The sequence below is a fragment of the Mirounga angustirostris genome, unplaced genomic scaffold (assembly GCF_029215605.1).
Source record: "Mirounga angustirostris isolate CCGP_5_RB_7025 unplaced genomic scaffold, mMirAng1.0.hap1 SCAF_3, whole genome shotgun sequence".
Lineage (NCBI taxonomy): Eukaryota > Metazoa > Chordata > Mammalia > Carnivora > Phocidae > Mirounga > Mirounga angustirostris.
Window position 1 is genome coordinate 152,045,630 of NW_026991711.1, and position 14,143 is coordinate 152,059,772.

General features: G+C 39.4%; 1 protein-coding gene across 9 annotated transcripts in view; it reads right to left on the reverse strand.

Annotated features, from left to right (window-relative positions):
* The window catches only part of NEMP2 (nuclear envelope integral membrane protein 2), a 369,626-nt gene that overhangs the window by 13,224 nt on the left and 342,259 nt on the right, over nucleotides 1-14,143 (reverse strand). For all 9 annotated transcript variants that reach the window (XM_054506083.2, XM_064586834.1, XM_054506082.2 and 6 more), the window contains 7 exons: nucleotides 12,799-12,914; nucleotides 7,925-8,156; nucleotides 7,726-7,798; nucleotides 6,525-6,618; nucleotides 5,596-5,710; nucleotides 3,540-3,765; nucleotides 386-562 (listed from right to left, as the gene is read on the reverse strand). In XM_054506083.2, the coding sequence (XP_054362058.1) occupies nucleotides 386-562; nucleotides 3,540-3,765; nucleotides 5,596-5,710; nucleotides 6,525-6,618; nucleotides 7,726-7,798; nucleotides 7,925-8,156; nucleotides 12,799-12,914 (1,033 nt within the window). The remainder of the gene's footprint in view (nucleotides 1-385; nucleotides 563-3,539; nucleotides 3,766-5,595; nucleotides 5,711-6,524; nucleotides 6,619-7,725; nucleotides 7,799-7,924; nucleotides 8,157-12,798; nucleotides 12,915-14,143) is intronic.

The window sequence follows — 14,143 nt, forward strand, 5'->3', positions numbered from 1 at the left end:
CATTTGTCATTTCAGTATGTCAATACTTTCCCCCTTCAATGTTTAATTTGAGGGCACTGTTATTTGGATAAAGCTATGACGAAGGCAAAGAAGTAAGGAAAAAGATGTTGGGGCAAAGATGTCTTTCTTGATAAACTTTGAAAAGATTTTCCATAGCGGTAACTTCCCACCTGTAAGTGATCTTTCTGACCTTCCCTATCAAACACGTCAGGTAAGTATCTGTCCTGACATTAGCAGTTCTCTGCAAGTCAGAGCACTGAAGAAAAAGCAGACCCTCCGACAGCCTCCACATTGTTCCTAGTCTGAAGTACGTGCAACAAACTACCACAGTATTTTCACACTCATTCTAACCCACATTTGGTCCAAGCAGCTGAGCAGGGCTTACTTGTTGGGAGCCTGGAGTCTGGAGACGACCAACCACGCGGGGAAGTCAGGCCTGCGGCAGGCGTGGCGCAGCCCCTCCAGGGCACTGTTCGTTTCCATATCCGCCTGTTCCCTGTACTCGTCTTCAGTAAGATACTTAACCACCAGCTTTTCTGATGTAAACCATTTCTTCATTTTCCTAAAACATGTGGCATGGTTTGCTAGATTCCTGGTCATATTTGACTGCTCTATTCAAACCTTAAGATTTATAAAAAATCATTTCTTAGAAATGAACAGTAATACTTAACTTCCTTGATATCACACCGTACTCTCATGGTTCTTAGCGCCACTGAGGTATATAGAACATGCACAGTCTGGGCCGAACAGTACATTTCCTTTCTTCCTGGACCTTCCTAAATTATGTTCCTAGGAATTTGACGCTCAATTTCTGATAGACATATTAATTGTATTTCTCTTCTCAGTGATTTTTAATTGCACAATCAGACCATTAAAAGTCTGGCTCTTTTATGCTTGGTCTGCTCATTATCTTGGGCACTAATGGAAGCAATTCTTTGAGATGCGGAGACCTGGTAGAATCAATTACCACTTAGTTGCTAGCCCAAAAAAAAAAGAAGGGAGGATTCGTGGGATATCACCTCCACCTAGTGGTGGAGATTCTGACTAATCCTAGAGAGGAGGAGTAATTATTGTACAAGGATGGTTTATGTACAATCATTTATAACTCCTCCTTTGCTACATGCTAAGGGGCTCATACTGGAATTTTTTTTTCTAATCAGGAAAAGTCCTAAAGAGAAGAATCTCATAAAAATGGCAATGATGATAAGGTATTAACACATATGTTACATTTATCAATGAGTTTTTAAAAATATTCTTGGGTGGTTTAAAATTTAATTTAACCAGAGATTCCCAAACCTAAATGAGTATAAGAATTACCAGAAGGTGGTTTAAACATATATTCTCTTGAGGGTTGGGACCTGAAAAACCTTTAAACTTTTAAAGATTGTGTGGTGGTGAGGAGTCAGACTGGGGTACCACTGACATTATTTCCTTCTCCTTTTCTGAATACCTAGCCTGGTCTCCCTAGAGGAAAACCTCTGGTCTCTGCACAGAAGACTGGGACACAGTCCTGGCTTTGAGGTTTATCCACTGAGTTGTCAACTGAGGCATTTCCTTAATGGTTCTGAGCCTCACTTTGCTCATATGAACAAAGTGAAAGCAATAACATCTACCTCATGAGGTCACTGTAGGGATTAAGTGAGATATTTTATGTAAAGTGTTTAGCACAGTTAGTGGCCTATAGTGAGAGTTCAACAAGGACAATTAAGAGAGTAGCTACCATATACTAGGATATATTCAAACAGCTCTTTGTAAAACTAAAATACTATACAAATCAAGGTATTATTTCTCTGGTTTGTTACTTAACCTATATGTTCCTGTTTTTTCCTGTTGTTCTTCGTGTAATTATTCACTAGCAAAATGAAAAGCTAAGGAAGTTACAAAACATTGTATTAAGTTCATGTTAACAGAATGCACAGCAAGTGCACAGAAGGACCATCATGCAGATAACAGAACACACTTTACATCTGGCAGGGCAGCTGGATGTTTAAAGGCAAAGAGGCCCAAATTCTATCTTGGGTTCCTCAAGCCACAAGCTTGGCGAAGGGCCGGAGGCCTGGGAGATGTGGACTGGCCAGTCTCCTCCTAGCAGAGGGACCTCTGGTAATCCCAGTCACCGTTGGCCTCTCAGGGCAGAGAGCTCTTTGGTAACAGCAGCCGCTCTGACCCAGCCCTGCTGCCTCTCAGCCTTGCCAACATTCTCTGCACAAGGGCCCTGTCCTGTCACTGGTACGTTTTTAACACTGTGACGCAGTTACGGTGCCAGAAGGCAGTTGGGCCACATCCTGCCACCCAGGGAGGTTCATGGTCTCTGCTTTGATCTTGACTATTGAATGTATTTTTACTTTCAGATTAGTTACCAATATTTAAAAATAATAACAATTCACATTCAAATCCATATTCCTAGCTTTTCTAAAAAACAAAACAAAAAAAAACAAACAAAAAACAGAAGATCTGGCAAGGCAGGGCCCATATTCCTACATGGCAACAATCAGCTCAAGCTGAGTAGTGACTGCCCCCTTTCTGATGAGGCTGCGCTATAGAAGTTCCCACAGTCCTCATGATGGCCCCACTGCCTTACCCCTGCTCAGCATCACCCACTCAGTACCAGCCCCAAGCAACCGGATTTATAACTCCAGTCTAAGCAGCAGGCAGAGAATGCTGACTGAAATGCATAATGGCTTCTGGCCTCCACTATGTACAGGATCAGACTAGATTCCTTAACACAGCCTGTGATGCCTCCACAACCTTGCTGACGCCCACCTTGCTCACCAGCCTCATGATGCTACCAGACTGGGCCTTCTCCCTGTCAGGAAAGTCCTTTCCACATTTATTCACCTGGCTGTTTTAATTCACGAAGATTCAGCCTAGTAATTTCTTCTTCAGGAACTCTCCTGAACTCCGTGTGCCACAGTCCCTGAACAGGTACATCTTAACACTTCAAAGATACAGAAACGTATGCTGCTGTCTCAACAAGTACACACCAAGGGAAGAAACTATCCCCTTCGTTTGTGCACCCGACACAAAAACAGGTGTTCAACTCAATGACTAAGGAGAGACATAATAAAGCTGTGGCAATAGAAGTTACCTCATTTCTCTTTCTGTATTTTTAAAGGGCTCAAGCCTTAACTTAAAACCTAAAAAAAAGTCCTAAACATAAATAATACCTTTCAATTATTTTTCTACCTCTATTTCATAAGCACAACAAATACCTTTAAAGCAATCTTGGGCCCTAATGAAAGGAAATGTAGAATGAAAGTAGAAATTTTAGGCAACCCAGAGTGCGCCACTGATTTCAGTGAATTCTGGGTGAGCTGTAATTACCTAGTAATTGGGGGAAGTCTTCTGAAAGATTAATGAAGACTAGAAATGGAGATGGGATTCGATGCTTACGTTCTCTTTCCTCCTCCTCTCTCAAATCTCCAGATGAAATGTAGTTAATTATGAGACAAAATATGACACGTGCAAGAAACTTACCAAAACAGTAAATAAAATCAGAGCTCAAAATGTCCAATTTACAAGGCAAAAAAGATACGCACCACCTCATATAACTGAATGCTTTCAATGGGTAGTGCAGACTCCTGGAGGACAGGATGAGGATCATAAGTGCATATGAGTACTGGGGCACGGTGACCCCACAATAGATCAGGAGCAGGGCGAGGAGCCGCAGTGTCCACGTCAGAAGATTTACATTCCTTTCGTCAACAAGGGGTCCGTGTTTATAACAAAGAGCAAAGCTGAGAAATCCCACCGTTAGGACATAGCCTGTAAAAAAGCAGAAGAACTTGAAAATTTGAACTTGAAAAGTTGTATGAAAAATCCTGGCACAGCCTTGACTTAAGCTAATAACGTATCAGAGAGCCTTCATATTTAGGACTTCTTTTTCTGAAGAAGTAAGATTGAAAAACACATAGAGGGATAGTTATTCCTTCCATGTGAGATACTACACTGCCTTCCATAATAATTAAGGATATTTAATAATAAATTATTATGATATATATCTGTTTTTTAGTCCAGAGTCCTAGTTGGACAAATGTTATCATGGTTGCTTTGGTCAGGATTTAAGCCTCAGCATATGTCACAGTTGGCTACAAACTCTATTTTTTATTTTTACTTTCTAGCTAAAAAAGGAAAATACAATTTTATAGTGGAGGGATCAGGCTGCACCCGCTAGTGCAGTGCTCAGTTTCTGCACTAACAACAGTGGGGTAATGAGATATTCTGCATCTCCTGCTGGGATCCAATGTGAAACGCACATCTCCTCTTATGTATTCCACCGAAAGTGTTTCATTCATATCTAAGCAAGCCTCAAGGTCTAATTTCCAGTTCAGAAAATACAGGGGAGAGAGGAGCAAGTTAAATTATACTGCAAAAGAGTAATCAGAGAAATCCAGAAAGTGGGACACTCTATAAGACAACTAGATTGGTCTTTTCAGCATATCGCTATGATGAAAAAAGGAATTGTTATGGATTATAAAAGACTTACAAGACATAGTAGATGCAAAATATGGTTCTGGACTATATCTACCCTTATACAGACCAACCATCAAGGACGCCTATTAAATCTAAACATGACCTGAGTAATTTATGTAATTATTATTTTTTTTAGATTTAACAGTTATTTAACTATAGAGGAAAATGCTCTTGTTTTTTAGAGATGCTTATTGAAGTAGTTAGGGGAACATACCATGATATCTATAATTTATTTAAAAATACTTTATCATAGGGGCGCCTGGGTGGCTCAGTTGGTTAAGCGGGCAACTCTTGATTTCAGCTCAGGTCATGATCTCAGGGTCCTGGGATGGAGCTCCGCAGTTGAGTCCCCTGTCCAGCTGCGTGCTCAGAGAGAGTCTGCTTAAGGATTTCTCTCTTGCCTCTGCCCCTCCCCCTGCCTGTGCACGTTCTCTTTCTCTCTCAAATAAATAAATAAATCTTTAAAAAACATTTTTTTAATCAAAAAAAGGAGAGTGAGCTAAAGACAAAATCTTCAAGGAAAACAAAAAATTGATTGCTTTTGTTTTGGGTGGGTGGACTTCTGTGAAAAATTTGGTGCTAAGGGGTTAGGAGAAAACTGATCCTCCCATTCTCCATTATTTCCCAATTAAAACAAATAAATAATTTTAAAAAGTTGTTTTTGGTTACATGAAATAAGAACAAGTGGTTTCTTAATAGCCTGTTTCTGAAAATTCAAGTTTTCATTAGTCATTTATATTTAGAACTTCTCACCTTTCATGCTGAGTACATTAAGAAAAAGAAAGAGCCACATTTCAGAGAAATTTTTTCATTACAAGTTAGATCTGGTTAGAGCTTAACCACAATTCAATAGCATAAAAGCAGTCAAAAGAGACAAATACTTTTGTGCTCTTTTGATCATTAGTACAGAAAAAGAAAGATGTCATAGGGAAAACAGTCTAAAATGAGATCTAATGAACTGAAATCATCAACTGTGGGAATAAAATAAAATATTTTTAACAGCACTTCTCCTTAGTTCAAAAGGAAAATTTAGATGCCAGAGAGAAACATTTTCAAAGAAGGTCTCCAGTTGTACTTTTCAGCTTTACCAATAATAGGACATATTTTTAAAAAATTACCTACCTAATATATATATTCTGTTTTCATGCCATTGCCACTTCAGATCCTCCATCAATCGGCACACAAAATAAACTGAAGCAAACCAACAACCAACCATTAGAGCCCCAAAGGTGCTATACTGTGTGTGGAAGAAAATAAATGACAGTTTTTGGTTCATTCACTCACAAAAATAGGAGTAAACAAATAAACCCTTTGTATTAGAAACTTCTACATCAAATTGCATTGAAGTCAATTCAAGATACTCTCTAGAGTCTTGTTGAAGTTATGGTCCATGAACCAGCAGCATCAGCATCACCTGGGAGCTTGCTGGAATGCAGACTCTCAGGCCCCATGGCAGAGTCTGAGTCAGAATCTGCATTTCAATAGGATCCTCAGTACATTAAAGTTGGAAAAGCACTGTTTCAAAGAAGAAATTTATCTCAAAATAATGCCGGTGTTGCAAGCTTTAATCAGAGTATCTGCAACATCATCATCATGAACTAATATTTATCCTCAACTAAGTGCAGAGCTCTCTTTCATTAAAGGTGTTTCGGGAACTAATAATAATGAAGAAATCCCCAGATGTAGCAGTGCAGGTATTCAAGGCCTTGATGGTTCAGCATCACAATATTCCTCAGCTCTGCTAAGACAAGACAAATTTCTACTCAGCATATGTCAGTCCCCTGCCACTCATAAGAAAACTGTATTACCCAAAAGTAAAAGGGTCTCAAAAAAATTATCATCAAAACTTAATACTTACTTTAGGGTATATATAATAACAAATAAAAATGGAATCTCTAGAAAAAGATACATTTTAAAGTCAGTTTATACAACGCAGAAATACAGTCTGAATTAGGAACTGTCACAATCAATGTGAATTAACTTTGATCAATTTTTCATTTCTATGAGATCATGGTTTCCCTCTTTTATTCATTTATACACAGTATGCCTACCTTAGGAATAAACCTTTTCACCAGCAGCAGGACAAAGACTAAGGTCATTAGAACACCTAGCACGGTCCCAGAAGAGTAAAAGAAAATAGGACTTCTGTCAAGACAAGCAGATAAAAGCCATTTAAATGCTAAGCAGCACTTTCAGTATTAAAACCATGTTTGACCTGACGACAGTAGCCATAAAGAATACTAAGGAGAAAAACTCAGAAGGTAGCTTTAATTACATCCTATACTCTTAAAAAATGAAGCCTGTACTTGAAGTTTATGGTAAACAGCTTGCCACTAACTTAAAACAAAATGTCTGAGTTACCTTCTATGTTTAGAATCTGATGCAAGAGGAATTAGTGAGCACCTAACATGTAGCAGATGCTGGTCTGCATGCATTCACAACAGCCCTGTGAACCAGCTATCCATGTCTAAGTTTCACAGAGGAGAAAACAAAGGCACCAAAAAGTTAAAGACCATCCCCAAGTGAGTATCTGCCAACTGGAGGATTCAGGCTTGCAGCCTAGTTCCTCTGAGTCCAAGTGTTACTCTTCAGGCTATGTAACTAACATTGGGTTTCTAAAGGCCACAGATTACATTAAACACACTTAATTATACTACGAGAAAGATGAACAATGTTAAGAATAGCAAGCTAAGAAGTAAAATATTACTGGAAAAAGACTCCTTTTTCATGAGAGAAGTTGTAATACACAAAATATCAGGATAATATGTTTATCCAAGAGTCAGATACTTGTTAAATTCAACCTTCTGTATCAGAGCCACAAATCTTGGAGACAGCTTGAATCTAATAGAGAGAGCAAGGCATCTGGCATCAGAAAACCTGAGTATAAATCTCAGCCCTAGCAAGAACTAGTCATGTGATGATGAATGTTGGTTTTCTCATATATAAAATGAGAACAATAATACAGAGCTTACATAATTGTTAAGAGGATCAAATTTTAAAAATGCATATTAATACATAACAAAATAATGCATGTAAAAGCACTCTGTAATATATACATACATATCATGTGTACTGTTACTAGTTTTTAAAGGCCTTTCAAGCACTATCTTCAGACCTATTGTTTGTAAAACCTAAAGCAAGAACTACAAGCTAGTACGGAAATATTTAGCATAGGGTCAAAATTGTCCTATCCTCTTTTTAAAAGGATAAATGATAATTCACAAAATTAAGAAAGTAAAAATGGATACTTACTGACTCAATGTCTTTGCATAAAAGAAGAGGAAAATGCCTGCCACAAACACAAGGAAGAGTTTGAAATCTACAACTGGAGTAAAAAAGACACACACAACAAAGATTTTGTGTCAATGTAGTTAGTGAAAAAAGAGAAAAGTCAATTTATTGAAATGTCACTCCAGAAAAACTCAATCCAGAAAATCAGAAAAAGACTTACTGTTTCGATTCACACTAATTGTATAGACAAATATCTTCCTCACAGGCTTCACAGAAAAGCACATGGTCTCTCCATATGGATTGATGATTATGGTTATTTCATTAGACTCCTTTGGTGTCCAAAAATTATGAATCATACATTTGATAAAAGATAGAACGGTTTCTGGATACTGACAATTACGTCTTTCTGTGATATATACAATATTGAGCAGGCCTGAACTGGTAATTTTCACCTATAAAATAAGAACAAACAAATCTATAAACACATAAGCTCCTTCTCATAAGCTCCTTAAAATCATGAGCAGAGGAGTAAAGAAAGCCCGAGATAACAGAGTAAAGAACAGACAGTCAGATGTACACAATTCCAGGGATCCCAGCGATGGACCTACAGGTTTGTGTTTAGTTTGAACATACTGGAGCAGCGCAGAGACTTTGCAAAGTGGATGTTTCTTCCCCCGAGTTGTAGGTGATTTAACTCCCTCTTCTAGCAAGTCGTGTGGCCAAGGGACATGGGAAAAAGGATGGCAGAAAGTAACAGGTGGCAAACTACTTGGTTTATAATGGGGTTTATTATCTCTACCATTGTCTACTGTGTTTGAGAAAAAGCACTTCCTCTGGATCAGCTGCGCATATGTAATTCAGGCTTCTCTCCCCATGCCCTCTGAAGAAGAATCCAACCACGGGTCCTATTCAAATCTCACAACAAAGTACTGGCTACAGTACCAAGCAGACAGTGACAATCCAGTCAGTGATCATTAAATGACAATTGTGCTGCTGCCTTTGTCTGTCCCTCTCTATTCATACTCTTCTTTGTTCAAGAGTAAGGTGAGCCAGAAAAGGGGAGTGAGATCACCAGCTCTGAATCTCGGGCATCAGGTGATATAACCCACTACCTACCCTCATTTCTCTTGGATGTTAGCTCCTGGCTCACTATTGCTCTCTCTCTCTATTTCCTGTCATACTTCTCAGGGATTCAATATGCACAATATATACACCAAACTCCTTCCTATACTCTGACTCTCAGCATCTTGAACTCCTCTCCTCTTGTAGTCTTGTCCTCTGCCCGACCTCAGCTAATCACTCCCATGGCCACACCCTGGACCTTGTCATTACCAAACTACAGGCCCTCTACAGGTTGTTTCATGCATCCCACTGGCTGACCACCAACTCCTACCTTTCCAACATGCCCCTTATAGGACCCTGAACCCAGGAAGCCTTTGACCCACCATGGATCAAGCATTTTTCCCCTGCTCCTCACCCCTTTGATGTCCTTAGCCCCTTCTTATCCAGCTAAATTCCATGATCAATGATTATAAATCATTCCCTTGCATGTACCCCTGACTCCTTTGCGCTGTTCTTGCTTTGTCACACCCACCTGCAAAATCCAACTCTCCACCCATTCCACTCTTGCATTTTCACCACCAAATGGTGCTAGATAGACACACAGCTGTCTGACTACACGCCCCTGAGTGTGAAACTGAAATGGGACCTGAAGCTACAGGCGATCATACCACACATTCCTATCTACTCTCCACTCTCTTCAACAAAGATTTCACAGCTTTTCTTTCCTTAATACCAACACCTCCTCCTCATCCTCACTCTTGGCTGAAAATGGAAGAAAACGATGTCAACAGGCTCCTATCCCATTACCCAACCACCGGTGGGCACCTGCAGGCACGTGCTCTGCTTCCTGCCTGTGGGGAGGAATTTTCTGCCACACAGGAGATTTAAAGGAGATTCTAAGGGCACTGAATCAGATCCACCTTTGTCTACTCAAGGACATCCTAATACTTCTTCCCTCTCTATTGGACCATCCTATTGATGTGGGAAACAAAGGCAAAAGAAAAATTAAGTTTCCTTTCTACCTATAGCCCACTGATAAGTCCTTGAAACAGGGAGAGTGACATTCCTCTAGAAACTCAGCTGCCTCAATGTTCATACTTTGCTAAGGGCAAAAGGCAATCTTAGCCCAACCCCCAGGATCCTGTAAGTCTATTTTAACATATAAAAATTCCTTTGGAAACTTCCTTTATCTCTACCGCCCAAGATACATGTCGGCAATCATCCCCCAAGCATATGACCCACCAATATACATCTGAAGGGTCTCATGATTCAGGTTTTATTAGTCAGTAATAAATGACCTTTTCCCAACAATAGCTAGTCCTCTCAAGGTCCTGGAAACCTTGCTTCCAAAATTCCTTAGAGACTTACGCTATCCCTAACCCCCTCCCAACTTCAGAAGTATATAATAAGCCACTGCTCATGATCTCAGTGCAGCTCTTTCTGCCCATGGTCCCATCCCCATACTTTAATGAACTCACCTTTTGCACCAAAGATGTCTCAAGAATTCTTTCTTGGCTGTTAACTTCAAACCTTAACATCTTTCCTACATCACTACCAGCATACAAACATGTTGATACTTTTCCCATTGCGGGGGGAAAGCCTTCTTTTGACTTTACTTTCCCCTCCAACTATCCCCTTGCTTCCCATTGCAAACAAATTCTTTTAAAAAGTTGCCCATACCTGCAATCTTCAGTTCTTTTCCTCCCATTCTCTCTTTAACCCTCTTCAATCATGGAGTGTTTCATTCCCAACAGGCTGTCCCCGACAAGGTCACCAGTGGCCTCCATGTTGCTAAATCAAATGGCCAATTCATTCTCAGTCATCGTATTTGATCCATCAACAGCATTTAGCACTGCTGATCATTCCCTTCTCCTTGTAACACCTTCTTCCTGCAGTTTCCTGGACATCTTCACTTGTGCTCCTTCTCTCTCTCCTCTGCTGGCTCCTTCCTCCTGCCTATATATAAGACTGACCCAAGGCTCATCTCTTGGTCCTCCATCTAAACTCACTCCTTAGCACTGTCTATAAACATGCATTGCTTCATTTTGCAGACAGAAACACAGGAAAGACATAGAATCTAGTAAGACTGACTACCCACAAGGGCTTGGTAGGAATGGGTAGAGGAATGAGGGGGCGTGACACTTCTCTGAGAATACTCCTGCACAGAGTTGTGATTTAAAACCATATTAATACCGTACCTACTAATAAATGATAATAAGATCAACTAAGATAGGGAAAAACCCTGGGAAAACAAATAAAAACAAATATATTTCAAATGGAAATGGAAACAAATAAAACCCAATATATTTCAAATGAATAATATAACCATATTAAAGGAGGGTGTGTGGGAATAAATTAACCTAATTCTGGAGCACAGTATTTAGACTATATACTCTTAAACTAGAGGTAAAACACACTCTAAACAAATATTGACAAATAAATAATAAACAAATTACTATTCTAGCATTAGACAAATAAATCAATATATTGAGAATAATGAAAACCAGTTTCCCCCATCAGAGAAAAAAGTTACAAATATGGCAAGGAGAGAGATTAGAATGAACCCAGTAGTATGGAAGATATCAGAACTCATGTTTCTCAACAGATGGAGAGACAGAAACAGATATGTGCACAGGTGTATGGGTGTGTATGTTTCGGTGTCTACACATGACAATGGTATCCCAGCACTAATAAACACACCTAACTGAATGTTCCTTGAAAAAATGTGTGATTCCAGAGCTGGGTTTAAGAAATTATAAGAAAAGCCTGGAACATCTTGTTTGCCAGAAGATGCTCAAATGATAGATACAAATTAAAAGGACACATGAGCTACTCTGAAGGTGCTCCTACTGGCCAAATCCAGGACAATTTGAATGTCAAAATAAATAATGAGGTAATGGATTATAATCCACTGAATCAATTTGCAATCTGTAATACTATGTGGATATAAATAAAGTGGAGGAGGAAAAACTCCTCCTTATTGAAGAGTGCTGATGAATGTAGAAAGAATAATGGAATTAGAAAATGACCATTTGATAAACATCATGATGATAATTGATTCATGCAAGCATCATCAATGGATGATAAAACTAGGGAGTGAAAGTTTGATGAGGAAAAGGATATCTACATAGTTTCAAATTACCTCCTCAAAATACTTATTACAAAGGGCAAAATGGTCACTTTACAGTGGTAAAACTGTAAATTGCCAGATACCACCTTAACCAGGTGATCAAAGTGGTGTATATTATCAGTAATAGTACATATCAACATCATGTGCCTTCTGATATGCTGTCCTATCTTTTCCTGCAGCCTAGAATACACTCTCTTGGCATATTATCTTGGTAACTCACTAAATTCATTAAAATCTTTCTCAACTATCACCTTCTCAACAAGAACTACCCTGACCACTCTTTTTATACTGTAACTTGCTCCCCACCTCCCGCATTCCACCTACTTTACATTTTCTTTTTTCATAGCACTTACTTGTTTTATAATTTTCTTCTCTATTACATTTATGGCCTATCCCCTACCCCTAGGAGTATAAACATCACAGGAGCTGGGATCTGTTTTAGGATCCTAAGATATGGATGTATCCTAAGAGCCTATAATAGTAGTTCCTGGCACTTAGCAAGTGCTTAATAAATATATTAAGTGCTGAATGAAGGAAGGTACTAGGCTACTGAGATTAACTATTATCTTGGCCATACCTGGGATCAGAGAGCAGTTGGGACAGCAATTATTTTGGAAAGTAGGAGAGAGGGTGTTGTCTTGAGTTGTGTCTGAACAGCAAGTACGCTGTGCTCACTTAGATACCATATTTATTTGGAGTGGTTTGGAGAAGGGCTGACAGAGAGTATGAAGAGTTAATGTTCCCTTCCACACGTCCCTTTCCCTTGGGCCACTCTATGTGATTCCCAAATCAGCTTTCATACTGATACACTGCTTTGTGTCATATAAAAGCTATTTTTTATTCTTGAAATAGTACATTTTAATTCTCAGTTCCTAAGACATGATTTAAATGTAGGCTCTTACCTGTATAGTTGACCACATGTATTTCCACTCCACTTGGGAATTTTGATTGTAGCAATAACAGTCTGAGTTAGAAGTTTTAATAAAATCCATTTCCTTCAGAGCTTTACACCTTGGAACTGAGAGATGGAAAAGAGAATATATTTCCTAAAAATATTTAAGTTCCCAGAATCTTATCTTTTTTTTTCTTTTTTATGCACAAAAATAATGCTATTTTTACATTCTCTAACCAATGAATTCTTCTACATGGTAATTATAGTCCCTCAGTCTTTCCAACCCACAGAAGACAGACAAAAAATTACAGTCTAGTGTCAATACTCTTATGATATATGGAAGGCACTGTAAGAACACAGAGAACAGGTACTTCAATCTTGAAGTAAAGGGCAAGAATTGGGGGCAGCTTCTAGAAAAGAGGAAATGTGAGTTGAGTACTGAAGGATAAGTCGGAGGCAACGAGACAGAGAAGACAGGTTAGAGGGTGGCAAGTATGTACAAAACCACAGAGATGAGGGAAATCACAGAAGTGGTTCAGTCATTCACTGAGGATGGAGTGTGGGGAATACATGAGGACCTTTCAACATCTGCAGTAGAAAGGTAAGCAGTGGTTACCACTTTAAGGAGTATGGACTTCATGCTGAAAGCAGAGCACTGAAGCATTTTAGGTAAGTATCAAAGTCTCAGCAGGAAACTGCTGACACTCCAAAGGGTTTCACTGAAGAGTTCAGTGAGGATGTGGACAGAGTTAAGGCATTAACACTGTAAACTAAGGCACCATGAACTTCCTAGACATCAACAACAGCCGGAAGCCTTTAACATCCCTAGGCCTGAAACGGCAAAGGTAGGACTCGATGTTATTGGAGCTACTGAAGCCCGGGGGACAGTCTAATGGGATGCAATCCTTGCCAAAATGTAGGATGGTGGGATGAAGGTATGACTACTTCAACCTCTCTCTCCTGCCCTCCCATCAGGGCCTCTCACTGGCCAAACCCAATGGGAACCAAAGGGCAAACAAGCCCAGGTGATACAGTCCACAGATGCCAGCTTCCAGGCACCAAGCCGGGGAAGGAAGGAAGAGAATGGATCTGTGGGAACAAACAGAATAACCAGTTTAATAGGGAAACAATAGGTACACAGTTATGTTTTAGAAAAAGCATTCTATAAGCAACGTGCAATTTTAGAGGTGAAGAAGACTGAAAATAGAAGAACCACTGAGGAGGCTACTGAAGCAATCTTAGCAAGAAATGAACTAGGTAGGAGGGATTAAAGACCACTTACGACTGGGATCAACAGACTTTGGAGATTCATTAGATGAGGGAGAGCAAGAAGATGACATGAAAGTTCCGGTAAG